Raw genomic sequence first — 18453 nt, 5'->3', positions numbered from 1 at the left:
GTGTTTATCAGATCGGCCAAGGTTAATAAAAATATAGGATTCATTTATTAATAGGTCTGATCTGCTGGATTCTTCCAGGAGGGTTGATTCATCCATGCAGGATTTAGAAGCAGAGAAAACGTAATAATGTCGATATGGGTGAAAGGGGGCAATCAAAGGAAAAAAAAACATTGCATTCTTGTCATTATGCATTATTAACAATACATTATGCATTAATTAGGATATGTGTAGACCTGAAACCTTTATTAACCTCATGTTCTGTCCTTTATGCCACAAAGCAGAACTTGGATGCATGTGTGAGTCCCACTAAAGGGACCTTAAGCCAAGTGTCTGGTACTAAACCAATGGTAATATCTTTTAAAGCCTAATTATGTATGTTTACCAGTTTGGCTAGAGTAAACAATCAGTTGCTTTGAGAGTTTAACTCTCAGCTCTGCCTCTTAGCAGACACAATAGCCCACTACAGTCTGCTGGGTGGAAAAGACAGGACTAACAGTGCTACTTTCCGAGCCACCGTGCCACCCACATAACATTTAAAACCATAGGCATTAAAATCAAGCTGCCCTCATTTTGCTGCCATAACAGAATGAAAGGGGGTGGGGTCTTTGACGCTGTGTAAGGCAGAGATGTTCACAAGTCACAAAATACGAGTCTTTAGGCTAGAGTTCGAAAAGCGTGCGATAAATCACGGCACAGCGGCCAAAATACAAAAACACAGCAAAAAAAAATCATAACCACTGCTTACCTTAGCTTATGTTCTTCCAGATGCTATTAAATTTATAACCGTGTGCCCCATTAGGAATATACTCCTTTATTTTGTAAATGTGCTTATAATTAAAAACCTCCAAACTTCTTCCGGTTGTGAAGTAAAACACGAACTCGTTAGAAAGTCAATCAAGCGTTTCATTAACACATCATCTGTGTGATGCAAACTGAATAAATGCAAATAGCAGTATTTCCTACTAAAAATTTAAATCAGACGGTCTGATTGATTCAGACAGCGCTCTTTCAACCATTAGCGCCAATTCTGTAGGAGCATTCCATTCACAACAGCTGTTCCTGTGAAGTGCACTATGTAGGGTATTCCACCATTTAAAGTGAGATTCAAATCCAAAGGAGGGGGTAGGGAGCGACGCTTCATCACTACACTGGAAGCTGGCTGGAACATTTAACCATTGCGTGCGTTGCGGGTTAAGACAGCCGCAGCGTTATTATTAGAGAGCAGAAAATGACACAATCAGAATGATGTCGGATCATATATATATATATAATTGTTACACATAACTTATGTTATCACATGCTGACTTTTGTTGTCAAGTCATTTTTTGCGAGTCCGAGTCGAGTCCCCATCTCTGGTGTAAGGACCCTGGTTGATAGCCAAGGCGCCTGTACAGAGGTGGAGGAATGCGAAAGTTGGTGTGTGACTCTCCATGCGCTGGACTGGCCCCACACACAAATCCATCAAAGTATGGGCGAATAAGAAGGTTGGTGGACCTTCCGGTGTCAGGCGAATATACCCTCCTCGGACACGGGCAAATTGGCCGTATCTATCTATCTATCTATCTATCTATCTATCTATCTATCTATCTATCTATCTATCTATCTATCTATCTATCTATCTATCCATCCATCCATCCATCCATCCATCCATCCATCCATCCATCCATCCATCCATCCATCCATCCATTCATCGATATATTTATCTATGCATCATCCATTCATCTATCTATATATCGAGTCTGAGTCGAGTCCCCATCTCTGGTGTAAGGACCCTGGTTGGTATCCCAAGGCGCTTGCACAGAGGTGAAGGACATGGGCAAATTGGCCACACTAAATTGGGATATCAATGAGCTGCTGCTAAAATATAATAATAATAGTAATGGTGAAACAACATTTTGAAGTAAAATACTGTACGTACCTTAAACCTTTCTCCTCATCCCTTGGTTTAAAAGGACACTTTGAGGACATAAAGATAATCTAAAGCTCATAAAGACACAAGTTAGACGATTAAACATCTGTTTAATGTGCCGAACTCATACTGCTCATTACCGTAGATCAGTGGTCCTCTACCTTTTTTTATAAGCTGGGCCACATTAGCCAAAAGTTACTGCACGGATACAATAATGTGTAAAAATAATAGACCTGTGGGACCTACATTTGTCGTGTGGAGCAGGTTGAGAACCATAGAATAGAATCGAATGCTGCATTTAGTGGCCACTTTTACCCAAAGCGACTTGCAGTACCGTGACATATACAAGCTAAGCAACTGAGGGTTAAGGGCTTTGCTCAAGGGCTCAACAGTGGCAACATGGCAGTGGTGGGGCTTGAACCAGCGACCTCCTGATTACTAGTCCAGTACCCTAACCACATGTGTACAGTACAATAAAATGCTTTTTATGCGTGAATTATGCTTCCATCAGTGACTGGATCCTGGCTGTCATGTGAGCTTGATGTTGATGCAGTGCTCCGCTTTGAGTTCCCCAAGTGTTTGCTTCCATCCTGACACCCAGCAGCCCTGAATTCATCCATCCGTCATGGCCGTTGCACCAGAAAGCTGCGTTTGAATGCGGGAAGGCTGTGTGTGCTTTTCCAAAACGCGCTTGGCCTTGGTTTAAAGAACAGGAGAATAGAAGAGGTTCTCCTGAGGTTAAGGTTGGCAAATGAGGGAGAGAGATCTAGCAGCATGAGGGAAACGTAATCCTTGGTCTTTTTCTCTAGTTCATCTTCACAAAATCACAAAGGGGTGCTCGGAATTCAGTGAACTTTTAGCCATTTAGCAGATGTTTTTATCCAAAGCGACTTACAGTATACAGTCTAAGCAGTTCAGGATTAAGGGCCCAACAGTGACAACCCGGCAGTGGTGGGGTTTGATCCAGCGATCTTCTGCTTACTAGTCTAGTCCCTTAACCACTAGGCTACAACTGCCCTAACTCTAGGCTCACTTATGACCCTAAAAGGTTTGTGATCTCTGTAGACAAACCTACCTAGGTTGCACTATCATGTATTTATTTATCTGTTATATATACAGATACACAGATAAGCAGACAGGGTTAAGGGCTTTGCTCAAGGGCCCCAACAGTGGATTCAGAACTAGGATTCAAACCCACAGTCTTCTATCTATCTATCTATCTATCTATCTATCTATCTATCTATCTATCTATCTATCTATCTATCTATCCATCCATCCATCCATCCATCCATCCATCCATCCATCCATCCATCCATCCATCCATCCATCCATCCATCCATCCATCCATCTATATATCTCTATCCATCCATCCATCCATCCATCTATATATCTCTATCCATCCATTCATCTATCTATATATCTCTCTATCTATCTATCCATCTATCTACCATCCATCCATCCATCTGGGTAAAATCAGACATGAATAGCTGTGTCTGAGGGAGGGATGCCCAAGGCCCTGCGGTGGATGTGTGTTACTACATTGCATCCAGTGATATTTGGGAATTAGTGGAAGCAGTTTGGGAAAGGTCCTTATTCTGCTTTAGCATCATTGTGCCATTTACACAAAGGGGGGGTCCATAAGGACCTGCTTTGACAAGTTTGGTGGCCTAGATTGGAGCCATGTCCTTAAACCTCATTGGTTGTACATGCAGTAATACAAATACAATTTAAAAAATATAGATATTTACACTAATAATGAATAAACTAATTTATAAATTATATATTGTATATATATATATTGTGTCTGGGGTAATTTGTGCCCATTCAGTCATGTGGTGAGCCTCTCTGTGAGAACGTGGGCATGTATTATCAGTTTAAAGGCCACACCAACAGCACAGCCCCCCCTCAGGTGAAAGCCTGACCGAGAATTTCCTGAGCTGAAAAAGGAACAACCAGGCTGGAAGAAAGATGGTAGAGATTGGTGCAGACAGGATCATAGATAGCGGTGTGTCCACACGGGAGCGGAATCTGTCAGAGATGTTTGAAGTCCTGCATTAATGAAGATAAATCCCGTGTCCACGGGCAAGCCGGTGTCAATATTATCCAGGACGATATGATAGAAGGTCAGTCACACCTTCTTACCTTCATACAGCGAGCCGTTCAGCCAGCGGGGGCATTGCAGGGGCGTTTTCTTGCTCTTTAACGAATGAAAGCGTCAACATGTGGTGGACGGTAATGGGAGCGTTTAGCCGAGCTGTCTAATTGTGCCGCGCGTTGGGTTGTATCTGTGACGTTATGTGTTAGTGCTTAATTCGCTGCCATCCTTCCACTAGAGGAAGATATTACCCACTCCACACTCATTTGCGTTTACTGCTTACAAAAACAGAAAGCTAAATATTCCGACATGGTTAATTTGATTCCATAAGAGAACGGAAAAGAAATATGGAACAAGCCGTAGCAAAACTGCTAAGCGTTTTTATATTATCTTACCACTGGGGATATAAAATTAGCAAGAAATGTACAACCGCAAATCAGAAAAAGTTGGGACAGCATGGAAAATGCAAATTATAGTTTTCTTTTCTATTATTTGGGTGTTGATCATTGTCAGCACTGCAGTGACACGATGGCAGAGATGTTCACAAGTCACAAAATACGAGTCTGAGTCGAGTCACGAGTCATTAGGCTAGAGTCCGAGTCAAGTCACAAGTCAATATAATATACACAAAACATATATTGGAAATGTAGCGTAGAAATAAACAAATAATCTGTAAGTTCAGATAAACAACAACAACAGATTAGCGACTGTATTTTGCCGTTTTACTTAGTGCCTTTACTTTCCTAGGTACCAGTTTAAAGCTTAAACTGACGTTTTGTTTTCATTGCAAATTACGGCACAGCGGCCAAAATCCAAAACACAGCAAAATATCCATAACCACTGCTTACCTGAGCTTATGTTCTTCCATATGCTATTAAATTTATAACCATCCCATTAGGAATATAATCTGTTATTTTGTAAATGTGCTTATAATTAAAAGCCTCCAAACTTTTCCCGGTTGTAAAGTAAAACACGAACTCGTTAGAAAGCCAATCAAGCGTTTCATTGACACGTCATCTGTGTGATGCTGCAATAAATGCAAATAACAGCATTTCTTACTAACAATTAAAATCAGAAGGTCTGATTGGTTCAGAAAGCGTTTTTTTTAACCATTAGCGCTGTGTTTGTGACATACGTGCGACTCGGACTCTATTCTCAGTCCAGCAGTGACAGTGAGGTGTTTAAAAGACTCCAGCAGCGCTGCTGTGTCTGATCCACTCATACCAGCACAACACACACTAACACACCACCACCATGTCAGTGTCACTGCAGTGCTGAGAATGATCCACCACCCAAATAATACCTGCTCTGTAGTGGTCCTTGGAGAGTCCTGACCATTGAAGAACAACATGAAAGGGGGCTAACAAAGCATGCAGGGAAACAGATGGACTACAGTCAGTAATTGTAGAACAACAAAGTGCTTCTATATGGTAAGTGGAGCTGATAAAATGGACAGAGAGTGTAGAAACAAGGAGGTGGTTTTAATGGTATGGCTGTAATGTAATGCCGATGTTTTGTTGAAGTTTTTAACCAAGACTAGAAGTTCTCAGACGTATTACATAAGCAAAGGTGAAACCGGGCACGGAATCTAATAAATATTTTAATTTGATGTCACATATTTTCCATTTTACCTCAAGGAATTTAAAATGGATGATGGAATAGAGAGACAATCACGTTATATAATCCCGCCTCATCCATTATGAACCTCTGGGACAGGGGAAGTAAAAACAGAAATCCATTTAGCCATATGGCAGTGAACAGGCTATGTGCGTGCACGCGGACGGGCACGGCAGAGCTCTCTCAACTTTCCCACTGACCTTGTGAAACACGGAGGCAGGTCTCCATGGCAACTCTGCAGCAACCACTGCAATAGCTCCTTTCAAGAAATAAATGACGGCAGCTATGCAGAGGCTTGCTGTGAATCCGAGAGTGACGGAGACAGCGGGGGGGAAAAAACAAGAGGAATATCACAACTTATTTCCGTGTAGGCTGTACACCCCTGCTTTTAATCCCTTACAAAAGGCAATCTGCTAATGGACGTGATTGCACCGTCTTTCAAACTGCAAAGAGCATATATAATTATATAATCCCTATGCTTTTTCTCCCCTCCCTGACAAGCTGCCATCAATTCCCTGCGCGCTCATGCCGCAGGACCCATCCAATTATTATAAAGGTCAATATACTTTTAGAAGGTGAGCATAATATACAGCGTTTCTCCTGGGAGGAAAGCAGCCAGGGTGCCGTACCAACAGCATGACTGGAGGGAAATGTAATCTGAATATGTATTCGGCTCATCCAAAAATATATCTTTTTTTTTTTTTTTTATTCAACCACTTATTTACCTGTGTGGCAGTAATTATTATAAAATTTAACAACACTTCTTCCTAATGTTGTGTTGGTCCCCTTTTTGCTGCCAAAACAGCCCTGACCCATCAAGGCATGGACTCCACTAGACCACTAAAGGTGTGCTCTGATATCTGGCACCAAGATGTCAGCAGCAGATTCTGTAAGTTGTGAGGTGGGGCCTCCATGGATTGGACTTGTTTGTCCAGCACATCCCACAGATGCTTGATTAGATTGAGATCTGGGGAATTTGAAGGCCAAGTCAACACCTCAAACTCAGTGTTGTGCTCCTTAGACCATTCCTATTAGTGTAATATGGTAGTAACATAGTAAAAACATAGTAACGACTTGATATTGTGTTTTTCTGGGATTTTTAAAAAATAATTATTTAAATGAACAATATTATTCAAAGGACACAGCTTTTAGTTTACTTTTTGTATTTTTATTAATTATTATTATTTTTGTTATTATTATTATTATTATTATTATTATTATTATTATTATTATTATTATTATTATTGTATAGTTGTTGTATCTATTGTAAAAAGGGCTATATAAATAAATTTGACTTGACTTATTATTATTGTTGTTATTATTATTATTATTATTATTATTGTTGTTGTTGTTGTATAGTTATTATTATTATTATTATTATTATTGTATGGTTATTATTATTGTATAGTTAGTATTATTGTTGTTATTATTATTATTTTCATTATTTTTAATATTTTTATTATTTTTATTATTATTATTGTTGTTATTAGTAGTAGTAGTATTATTGTTGTTATTAGTAGTAGTATTATTAATGTTATTATTATTGTTATTATTATTATTATTATTGTTGTTGTTATTATTATTGTTATTATTATTGTTGTTGTTATTATTTTTATTATTATTGTTGTTGTTATTATTACTATTGTTTTTATTATTATTATTATTGGTGTTGTTATTATTTTTATTATTATTATTGTTGTTATTATTACTATTGTTATTATTATTATTGTTATTATTATTGTTATTATTATTATTATTGTTATTATTACTATTGTTTTTATTATTGTTGTTATTATTATTTTTATTATTGTTGTTGTTACTATAATTAGTATTATTGTTATTATTGTTGTTGTTATTATTTTTATTATTATTGTTGTTGTTGTTACTATAATTAGTATTAGTTATTATTATTGTTGTTGTTATTATTGTTATTATTATAATTAATGTTATTATTAATAATATTATAATTGTTATTATCATCGTTTGTTGTTTTTTTATTATGAATATTGTTATTATTTCACAGCACTATTCTCCTCTCATCGGTAGCTTTAAGGTGTTTCAAAATCCTAACAACACTGCTGTACATGCTACACTCAGGGATGTAGTACAAGGCAAAGCAAGCATTACACAGCAACAAATACAAGCAGTAATTTTATACCCAAACAAAATTATCTGTACACTAGGTTTATCTTTTAACCTATGAATCTTTTAACCTTCTTGATTATTGTACTGTACCAGTATGATCACCCTAATACTGGTATACTATGCCCCATTATAGTAATGTAACTAAGAACATAGAGTAATATATAAATATTGTTTATTTTCCTCTCAGTATGGAACGCGCTGGAAATCAACAACTGTTTTCATTTCTTTTCCTTGCAGAGTCCCGGCTCTTAAAGGTGACCTAATGAAGAATTGTTCCACCTGGACCTCATTAGGTAAAAGTGCACCTGGCAACCTTTCTAGTGATTGCAATTGCAACGCCTCACCGAGCAAGCTGTATTACCGGCCAGAGGGCTTAAAACGAATTTACCAACACGTTTACTTTCTATAAAAGTGCAGTTTTAATATTACATTGCTTCATTTTTCATCAGTATAAACACAATCGGACTGTAATCCTTGAGTCAAGCTGACATTTCACGACAGAGACTCATTAACAAAACATGTAGGGGCTCCAAATTTTTCACTTAGTTGTATTTTTCTGTTTTTACCTCCTTTCTTTTGTACTGCTGTAACAAGTTAATGTCTCCAAGAGGATCAATAAAGTCTTATCTTATCTAACAGCAAATTCAAAAGTTTACACCAGGGGTCACCAACCTTTTTGAAACTGAAAGCTACTTCAAGGGTACTTAGTACTGCTATTATTATTATTATTATTATTAATATTATATTATATATATACACAGATCAGCCATAATATTAAAACCACCTCCTTGTTTCTGCACTCACTGTCCATTTTATCAGCTCCACTTACCACATAGAAGCACTTTGTTGTTCCACAATTACTGACTGTTGTCCATCTGTTTCTCTGCATGCTTTGTGAGCTCCCTTTCATGATGTTCTTCAATGGTCAGGACCACCACAGGACCCCCACAGAGCAGGTATTATTTAGGTGGTGGATCATTCTCAGCACTGCAGTGACACTGACATGGTGGTGGTGTGTTAGTGTGTGTTGTGCTGGTTTGAATGGATAAGACACAGCAATGCTGCTGGAGTTTTTAAACACCTTACTGTCACTGCTGGACTGAGAATAGTCCACCAATAAAAAATATCCAGCCAACAGCACCCCGTGGGCAGCGCCCTGTGTCCACTGATGAAGGTCTACAAGATGACCAACTCAAAACAGCAGCAATAGATGAGCGATCGTCTCTGACTTTACATCTACAAGGTGGATCAACTAGGTAAGAGTGTCTAATAGAGTGGACAGTGAGTGTCCAGCACAACACAACACACACTGACACACCACCACCATGTCATTGTTACTGCAGTGCTGAGAATGACCCACCACCCAAATAATACCTGCTCTGTGGTGGTCCTGTGGGGGTCCTGACCATTGAAGAACAGCATAAAAAGGGGCTAACAAAGCATGTAGAGAAACAGATGGACTACAGTCAGTAATTGTAGAACTACAAAGTGCTTCTATATGGTAAGTGGAGCTGATATAATGGACAATCTGTGTAGAAACAAGGTGGGGGGTGGGCGTGTGACAGTCTCGAATAATATGAATAATGAATAATATAAGGCTAAAGTACATGGACACCCCTAATAAATTAGGTTTAGGTTTTTCAGCCACCAGTTTCCAACAGGTGTATATGTCTCATGCTTAATTTGTAGCATGACCTCACCAGAACAATTGAGGCTGTTATAGCTGTAAAGAAGGAATGAAGTAGCTCCCTATTTACAGTATGCCGATCCCTGCTCTGATTGAGGAGAACGAAGGCGCATGCAAATTATAGTTTTGTGCAGGCGCCATCAATCAGCCAGCAGAGGTCGTAATTACACCAGTCATGGGAGAGAGACCCCATCCGGCTTAGTCCCGCCCATATCTGAACAACAGGCCGATTGTTGTTCATGTGGCCGCTCAGCCTCAGCAGGCAGGCAGAACTGATATTCGATACGATGTATTCGAGATCCCAGCTCTGGTTCCAGCGTGTGTTTTTACTGCTGCGACACCTGAGCGGGCTATTTAATTGTATGGCATGACTTTTAAATACCTTATTATTTATTATGACTGACTTTAGCTGGTGGCGCCCATGCCCTTTCAAAGAGCATTAGCATTATCACTGTATGCCAAGAGGAAATTTGTTAGTAATCCAAGAAGCACCAAAAACAGGTCTGTTAGTCAATAAGTGCTTACCCAGAATTTCATTAAATCCAACACTGCGTACTATCAGATGATCGATTGAGGCATGTTTTCTGTTGATAAATTTAATCCATCCAGTAAATGTTGCCTAATTGCCATCTGCCTCGCAGGGCTAGGTTTTAATTTCACTGCAAATTGATTGCCCCATTCTGCGCACCTAATCCCACAAAAAAACTGAAAGAAACACGGACGCAAACACAGCCAAGGTTAGGTAAGGTTCTGATTCGCTCTTAATTCTTTTTCTAGCAGGCAATTTCTTCAGCAAATAACCTCATCTCATGGTCTGTTTTTAATCAGAAGCTGTTATAAACAAGATAAGGGTTAGACAGGGCACTGGAGATACCAGCTCAGTTTATTCATTCCAAGATTCTACATCGATTTGAATATTCTCTTTTATTAAAAACAGAATATACTGATATTCACTGAGATCTGGAATGCTGATTCGTCTGACCACAATACACGTTTTTACTGTGTGATGGTCCATCCTAGATGCCTCCGAGCCCAGAGAAGTTGACGCTTTTGGACATGGTTAACATAAGGCTTCTTTTTAGCACAGTAAAGTTTTAAGTGGCATTTGTGCATGTAACTCTGTATTGTAGTGCTTGGCTACAAAGGTTTGCCAAAGTAATCCCTCACTTATGTGGTTATATAAGCTATTGTTGAGTGGCGGTTCTTGATGCAGTGCCGTCTGATGGATCGAGGATCACAGGCTTTTAGATAAAGCTTGCACCCTTGGCCTTTATGCACTGAAATTTATCTTGACTCCTTGAATCGTTGAATGATATTCTGCACTGTAGAGGGAGAAATATGCAAATCCTTTCCAATCTCTCAGCCTTTCCTGGATGCTGCTTTTGTACCAAACCATGATTACAATCACCTGTTTGGAATAACATCATTATTTAGTGTTTTAACATCATTACTAGCTATAATTGCCCCCGTCCCGTGTTGCAGGCCTGAAATGCAGGAATAGAGGTCTAATAACAAATGAAATGAAGTTAAGCAGACAAAACATGAAATATCTTGGGTTCATCCTGTCTGCAATCAAATAAAAGTCAAAGTAAATGTAAGGAACACTGCATTTGTACTGTCCCAACTTTTTCTGATTTGGGGTTGTATTTAAGAAGAAGGCAGATGGCTCAATGCTAATAAATCAAAACATAGCTTAGTACTGCAGGTACTGTCCCATGTCAAGTAGTTTAGGAGCCATAGTTTGGGCAGAATGAGTATGTCTATTATCTGTGATACTGTCCACTGTCAAGCAAACTTCACATCACTATGGACTTGCCTCACAAGAAAGAAACCTCTGCATCCAAGTCAGCACCTTAAAGCTAAACTAAACTTCTGTTGCTGATCATATTGACAAAGATAAACCAGGGGCGGTGGCTTTCACACTTGCACAAAAGCCTTTAGGCCTAAAGTGATGTAACGTTTGCTTGACTGTTGACAGAGTCATTGATGTTTCAGCATATTCAACTTCATGGCAGAACTCTTTTTGGACTGATTTCTGACCTTGACAGGAGATCACTGTCAAACTAGCTAGATTAATATTGGCATAAAAAAGTTACTAGCCATAGTCAATCATATTTACCAAAGCACATCAATGGGGAGGGAGGAAAGACCAAACCCAATGGTAGCTCTAAAGGTCCAGTGAGGAGATGGGAGAATGGACGTGGTGTTGGATGGACAATCAGCTCTGCAGCACTTCAGGATTCTTAATGATTTCTGAAACATGAGGGACAAATTCGTCTGATGAGACAGAACAGTAAGCCACTGCCCATCGCCTGGTCAACTTTGGGTAGAAAAAAATTACACAGTGCATGGTAGAAAAATGACCTAAAGTAGAATAGGGAGGTACATTAATGTTCCTATCCATATGCAAAACTGGCATTGGTCAAGGAGGACACAGTCACTCTAAAATAGCTCCAAAGGTCCTGTGAGGAGATGGGAGACTGGACGTGATGTTGGATGGACAATCAGCTCTGCAGAACTCTGCAGAGGATTCTTAAGGATTTTTGAAACATTTCGTCTGATGAGACAAAAACAGTAAGCCACTGTCCATTGCCTGGGCAATACCATATTTATAGTGGCACATAGTGGTGGTAGGATCATGCTGTAAGGTTGCTTACACTGGAATGGCTTTGAATGTCTTTAAGTGGCTCTCAAACAGACCTACACCCCTCTATGGGAAGACCTAAAGAAGGCAGGTCACAGCTGTCACGGAAGGTCAAAATTGGGTAATGCATGGTACAATAATGACCTAGAGTAGATGTTAGACAGTAGAGTTAATGTTCCTTCGAATTTTCCAAAATATTGCTTGATCTTCAGCTTACAAACAATGTAAGACCCATAGTTATCTGTCGGCTGTATTCCCTGTCCACCAAAGCAAAAATCGAACAGTTTAAATGGACCATTGTCAACAAAAGAAATCAACCGACAGTCTTCAAGAGGCTTTATGCTGCTCCTGAGCCGAAACGTTCGTCAGTAATGGTCTCAGACGAAAACCTTTTCATTCCCGCTGACTCTCTCACTTCTGACTCATAGCTCCAGGGAATCTCGCCTGATATATACCCGGCTCATAACCTCGCCCACGGCTCAGACTATTCTTGACTCTTTATACATCTTTCACCAAAGACCAGCTCAATGAATCTTAAAAACAAATATTGATATTCTGCATAGCTTCCCCTTATTTCCATACGACTCTTATTCTTCATCTCCGATGCCAGCACAGGGCAGACCTCAATAGATCTTTGCTCTTGTGTTAAAGGAAAGTGATGGGCAGAGTTTGTCTGTCTTATAAAGCCATACCGAGGGCGCATTCTGACCTTAGGCTGCCCTAAGGCTGTTTTCATGGATTGTTAGCCATCCATTTAAAACAATGGGAATTTACTGTGTAGGCTTTTGGAAAGAATCTAAAGAAATGTGGAGCTTTTCCATTCATCCAAAATGTAATGGATGGTATAAAGGCCAGGCAGGCTCTTCAATCAAGCTCTCATCAAAGCCTGCAACATCTACATTCATAACACCTTTGCAGTAAGGTTTAGAGGCTTAGAAGTGCCCCAAAGCTTGACAGGACACAGGTGTGGGTCCATCTCAAGACCAAGCCAATCAGGCTGAAGTGACAGAGCACATCAGGGTTCTGACTAGGCAATGAACACTTAGTAAAAGAGCTTTAAGACAGCTTTAAGCATGCACAGTGATGTCTGGAAAGAAAGACGTGTTGATAGCTCAAGATCCATCTGATGGAGAACAAATGGTCTCACAGGCATCAGGTAGCTATCTGAAAAAGAGACGGATGGACTACATTAGGACTAATTGGACGGTTAGGAGAAAGACGGATTAGTCTTACACTGCCTTGCATATCCATTAATCCCCCTAGAATTTGCAGCATTGCACTTGTACAATCCCAGTGACCCCGGGTTGATCCTTAACTTAGCTCTCATGAGAGCTTTTCATGATATACCTTGTCATTGTAAATATACCTCCATTCCTGCATTTCAGGCCTGCAACACATTCCAAAAAAAGTTGGGACGGGGCAATTTAGGGCTAGTAAATTGTACCTTAGAGAATGATTGGAAGAGATTTGCATATTTCTCCCTCTACAGTGCATAATCATTAAACGATTCAAGGAATCAGGAGGAATTTCAGTGCGTAAAGGCCAAGGGCGCAAGCTTCGATCCCTCAGACGGCACTGCATCTAGAACCGCCATGCTAATAGCTGATATAACCACATGGGTGAGGGATTACTTTGGCAAACCTTCGTCAAGCACTACAATACAGAGTTACATGCACAAATGCCACTTAAAACTTTACAGTTCAAAAAAGAAGCCTTATGTTAACCATGTCCAGAAGCGACGTCGACTTCTCTGGGCTCGGAGGCATCTAGGATGGACCATCACACAGTGGAAACGTGCACTGTGGTCAGATGAATCAGCATTCGTCTTTTAAGTCTGGTGAAAAGGAATGGCAACAATACAAAGTGGTAAATTCTTTACCATCCCAACTTTTTTTGGAACGTGTTGCAGGCCTGAAATGCAGGAATGGATGTTTATTAATAAATTAAATAAAGTTGACCAGACAAAACTTGAAATATCTCAGGTTAATCCTGTCTGCAATGAAATAAAAGCCAAAATAAAAGTAAGAAACTGTGTGTTTTTTATTATTTATTCGCATTTTCCATACTGTCCCAACTTTTTCTGATTTGGGGTTGTATTTATTGTATGAATTGTGTTACATTTGTAGGAAATACGTTGCCTGATCTTCTTCTAATCTACCCTATTGTCTCTTCTAGGTGCCCCTCTGAAGTAACCCTGAAAGCTTCTCTCTTGAATCAGGATGTAAGATCAGAAGACGGAGTGAAGAACCCGAAACCGCTCGAGTGCAGAACGTCTTGAAAGACTTGTTTTAAAGTAATTCAATTTTTCTTTTGCAAAACAAAGGAAAGATGGGACAGAAGAACCATTTTAAGGGTGACTTTTTTTGCAGAAGTCAAGTAAAGTTCATGCTCTTTCATTAAACACCTATGAAAAGTATGATATAAATATTGGGCTGTATATAAGGGTCCACCTTAAAGTGATAACCTTCCTCAGAAACTGTCATGAAAATGAGCAAGCTGACAATGTTTTTTGTACAAATTCAACTCCTATTTGGCTGTGCTAGCTCTTTGGTTATTCACTCTATTCCCTGGAGGGTACCCTGCCCTCATCCTTGTGTATGCCAGATCAAGCCCTGGTACTCCCCTCAGTCGACCTATAAAGAGGCACCTACTGTTGATTGCAATGATCTGCTCCTCACTCAGCTGCCCAAATCCTTTCCCTCAGAAACACACACTCTTAGGCTACAAAGCAACCTCATCAGTTCAGTGGACCAGAGCGAACTCCACGGCCTTGCCAATCTGACAGAGCTCGATCTCTCCCACAACAGTTTCATCAGTACCCGTAACCTAAAGATCACCGACATGCCAGCTCTTCTCAGCCTACACATGGAAGAGAATCAGCTGAGGCACCTGCCTGAAGAAGCTTTCTCTGGATTGCCTAGTCTTCAGGAATTGTATCTTAATCATAACAGGCTTAGAAGCATCTCTCCTGGAGCTTTTAAGGGTCTTGATCATCTTTTAAGGCTGCATCTGAACTACAATCACCTAATGATCATTGACAGGCATTGGTTCCATGCCTTGCCTCAACTAGAAGTGCTCATGATTGGAGGAAATCCAGTTGACTCTATTAAAGATCACAACTTTAAACCGCTTGGATCTTTACGCAGCCTGGTTCTGGCAGGTATGGGCTTGCGGGAGATCTCAGAGCGTGCCCTAGAGGGACTTCTCAGCCTTGAGAGCATCAGCTTTTATGACAACAACCTAACCAAAGTCCCGAAAGAGGCCTTGCAGAAATTAGCAGGCTTGAAGTTTTTAGACCTCAACAAGAACCCAATTCAGTTGGTACAGAAAGGTGACTTCAGAGACATGCTTCACCTAAAAGAACTCGGCTTGAACAACATGGACAAGTTGGTTTCTATTGAGCATTCTGCAATGGAGAACCTGCCTGAGCTGACAAAATTGGAAATGACAAACAATCCCCGGCTGTCGTATATTCACCCCCAAGCTTTCCAGAAGCTTCCAAGTATGGAGAGTTTAATGCTTAACAGTAATGCCTTGAGTGCTCTGCATCGGCAGACTGTCAGGTCTCTACCAAGCCTACAAGAGATCAGTTTGCATACCAATCCCATTCGCTGCGACTGCCTTATTCGCTGGGTAGGGGCAGAGGATGACAAACCAGTCCGTTTCATCGAACCCCAGTCTACATTTTGCTCAGAACCACCAGAGTTAAAAGCCAGGAAAGTAAAAGAAGTCTCCTTCAACGAGATGGCAGATAGCTGCCTTCCTTTGATTGCCCCAAGCACTTTCCCATCTTACGTTCAGGTAAAACAAGGAGACAACATAGCCCTGCATTGCAGAGCACTAGCAGAACCAGAACCAAGTATTTACTGGGTTATTCCAAATGGTATCAGGTTAAACCTTTCCAACAGCGTTGGCCATTACCGGGTGTTAACAGAAGGAACTCTGGAGATCTTTGGAGTCACCCATGAAGAGGCTGGCTTGTACACTTGCGTTGCACAAAATCTGGTTGGGGCTGACACAAGGAGCCTGACAATCAATGTCACAGGATCTCGCAGGGCCCAAATTATGAGTATGAAAAGAAAAGAAGGCAGCCTTGGGATCCAAAATGTCGAAGAACGTTACGCTTTACTGACTCTGCATACTGGCCAGAGCGTTCCTGGAGCACGGATTACCTGGATAGCCAACGACAGCCTGGAAGAGCACCACAGACACAGCACTCGAATACTAGCAGGCACTAGAGGATTTAACCTATCACATCTCCAACCAGGGACCCATTACAAGGTTTGTCTGCACGTGGGGCCGAATGACACCTCATGTGTACATCTCAGGACTAAAGAAGTCCAGTTCATTCCAGTTTCTTCTCCAGAGATGACTCCAGCTGTCATACTGGCCATCTCGGCTCTGTTTCTCTTGCTGGCAGCCAGAGCTTTTCAAGGAGGAACGATTTACAACTGGAAAGAGTACACACCAGAGTTTGAGAAACCCCATACCACTATTTTAACCCAGGAAGCAAAGGCTTTTTTGGTTCCAGTGGTGCCAGTGAAACAAGCGCTTCATCAGCATGGAAATGATCTCTCAGAGGGCAGTGGGAGGAAGGTCAGTGGTGCTAAGCAAGGGTGTGATCTTCAAGGACCTGCAAAGGAGACATGTTGAGTTCAAGGCACAGAGGAAGTAAAGTCCTTGGAAGAGCTACAGCTCGCAGTCAAAACTAACCTTACTACACTAAACAAAACCAGAACTTTCATTATCAGATTATGACCAAGTGTCTGAATAATACGTCCAGTTACAAAATTTCTATTTATTTTATAATTAAAAAAGGTACAGTACATACACAGATCAGCCATTAAAACCACCTTGTTTCTACACTTGGCTTTACTTACCATATAAAAGCACTTTGTAGTTCTACAATTACTGACTGTAGTCCATCTGTTTCTCTACATACTTTGTTAGCCTGCTTTCATGCTGTTCTTCAATGGTCAGGACTCTCCCAGGACCACTACAGAGCAGGTATTATTTGGGTGGTGGAACATTCTCAGCATTGCAGTGGATTGAGAATAATCCACCAACCAAAAATATCCACCCAACAGCGTCCCGTGATCAGCGTCCTGTGACCACTGATGAAGGGCTAGAAGATGACCAACTCAAACAGCAGCAATAGATGAGCGATCGTCTCTATCTTTACATCTACAGGGTGGACCAACTACGTAGGAGTGTCTAATAGAGTGGACAGTGAGTGGACATGGTATTTAAAACCTCCAGCACAACACACACTAACACACCACGACCATGTCAGTGTCACTGCAGTGCTGAGAATGATCCACAACCGGTAAATAATACCTGCTCTGTAGTGGTCCTGTGGGGGAAGAACAGCATGAAAGGGGGTTAACAAAGCATGCAGAGAAACAGTCAGTAATTGTAGAACTACAAAGTGCTTCTATATGGTAAGTGGAGCTGATAAAATGGACAGTAAATGTAGAAACAAGGAGGTGGTTTTAATGTTATGGACACAGAAAACAGACGGCATTCTGCCTGTATTAAGAACTACACATACCGCTAAAGAGACCAAGGTCACAGGTTAGAAAATTTATTTTGTTAAAGTCATTCCAGGCCTCCGTTGTGCAGGCTGAAACGTTCTCTTTGTGTAAGATAAAGATTTTAAATTTCACTTTTCTATTTTTTGAATATAAAGTCTAAGTATGGAAAGAAAAAAATAAAGGGTATTTTTAATATACTGCGTTACTACACATCCAGCTAATACTGTTTGAGAGTATGTGGGAAATTCGGCGTCCAAGAGGAAGTCTGATCTATGTTAAGAACCAAGAACTGTATTCGGACCGGAGCAAACCTTTTTTTAAATCATGGACACGTCAATATATTTGACCATGGACAAGGTGTTGCTGTGGATATCATTCATTTTTAAACCAAACAAAAATGCAGCTTTGCCAAAAGACTCAAGGTTTCATTCAAGGTGTTAATGTTTCTGTTTAATGTCACACACATTAAAAAAAAAGGAAGCTGCAGGACTCTGTGAGGAATGTTGGCTATCATGTTTAAATGGAACAATGAATTAAAACGCATTATTGTTTATGAAAGAACCGGAAAGAACGGACACCGGACGCACTACAGGGACAAACCTAAAGAACAGATGATTTAATACTAAAAGTTCTTGCTTCAGTCAGGTAAATAAAATGAAGGTGATCTCGTTCTCGACTATGGGACACAACATTTTCTACACTGTCATTTAAGGAAATCTGCTTTTTTTGAGTTTGTCAGTTTGTGGTTGATATTCCCTCCTAACTAAACTGTCTACCTGTTCTTTTTTATACCATCTGTTGTCTCTTGGCTACTTTCTATTC

At 40.3% G+C, this 18453-nt stretch overlaps 1 protein-coding gene across 1 annotated transcript in view; it reads left to right on the top strand.

The window, feature by feature from the left end:
- Positions 1–16916, top strand: part of lrrn2 (leucine rich repeat neuronal 2) — a 61995-nt gene extending 45079 nt beyond the window's left edge. Inside the window, exons 2-3 of the mRNA XM_062986718.1 lie at positions 8004–8059; positions 14273–16916. Of these exons, the coding sequence (XP_062842788.1) occupies positions 14579–16750 (2172 nt within the window). The 5' untranslated portion in view covers positions 8004–8059; positions 14273–14578 and the 3' untranslated portion in view covers positions 16751–16916. The remainder of the gene's footprint in view (positions 1–8003; positions 8060–14272) is intronic.
- Positions 16917–18453: the final 1537 nt, after the last annotated feature.

Source organism: Trichomycterus rosablanca, chromosome 24, assembly GCF_030014385.1.
Source record: "Trichomycterus rosablanca isolate fTriRos1 chromosome 24, fTriRos1.hap1, whole genome shotgun sequence".
NCBI classification, from domain to species: domain Eukaryota; kingdom Metazoa; phylum Chordata; class Actinopteri; order Siluriformes; family Trichomycteridae; genus Trichomycterus; species Trichomycterus rosablanca.
Note: the sequence above shows the minus strand (reverse complement) of the source record. Positions and strands in the feature narration are given on the sequence as shown.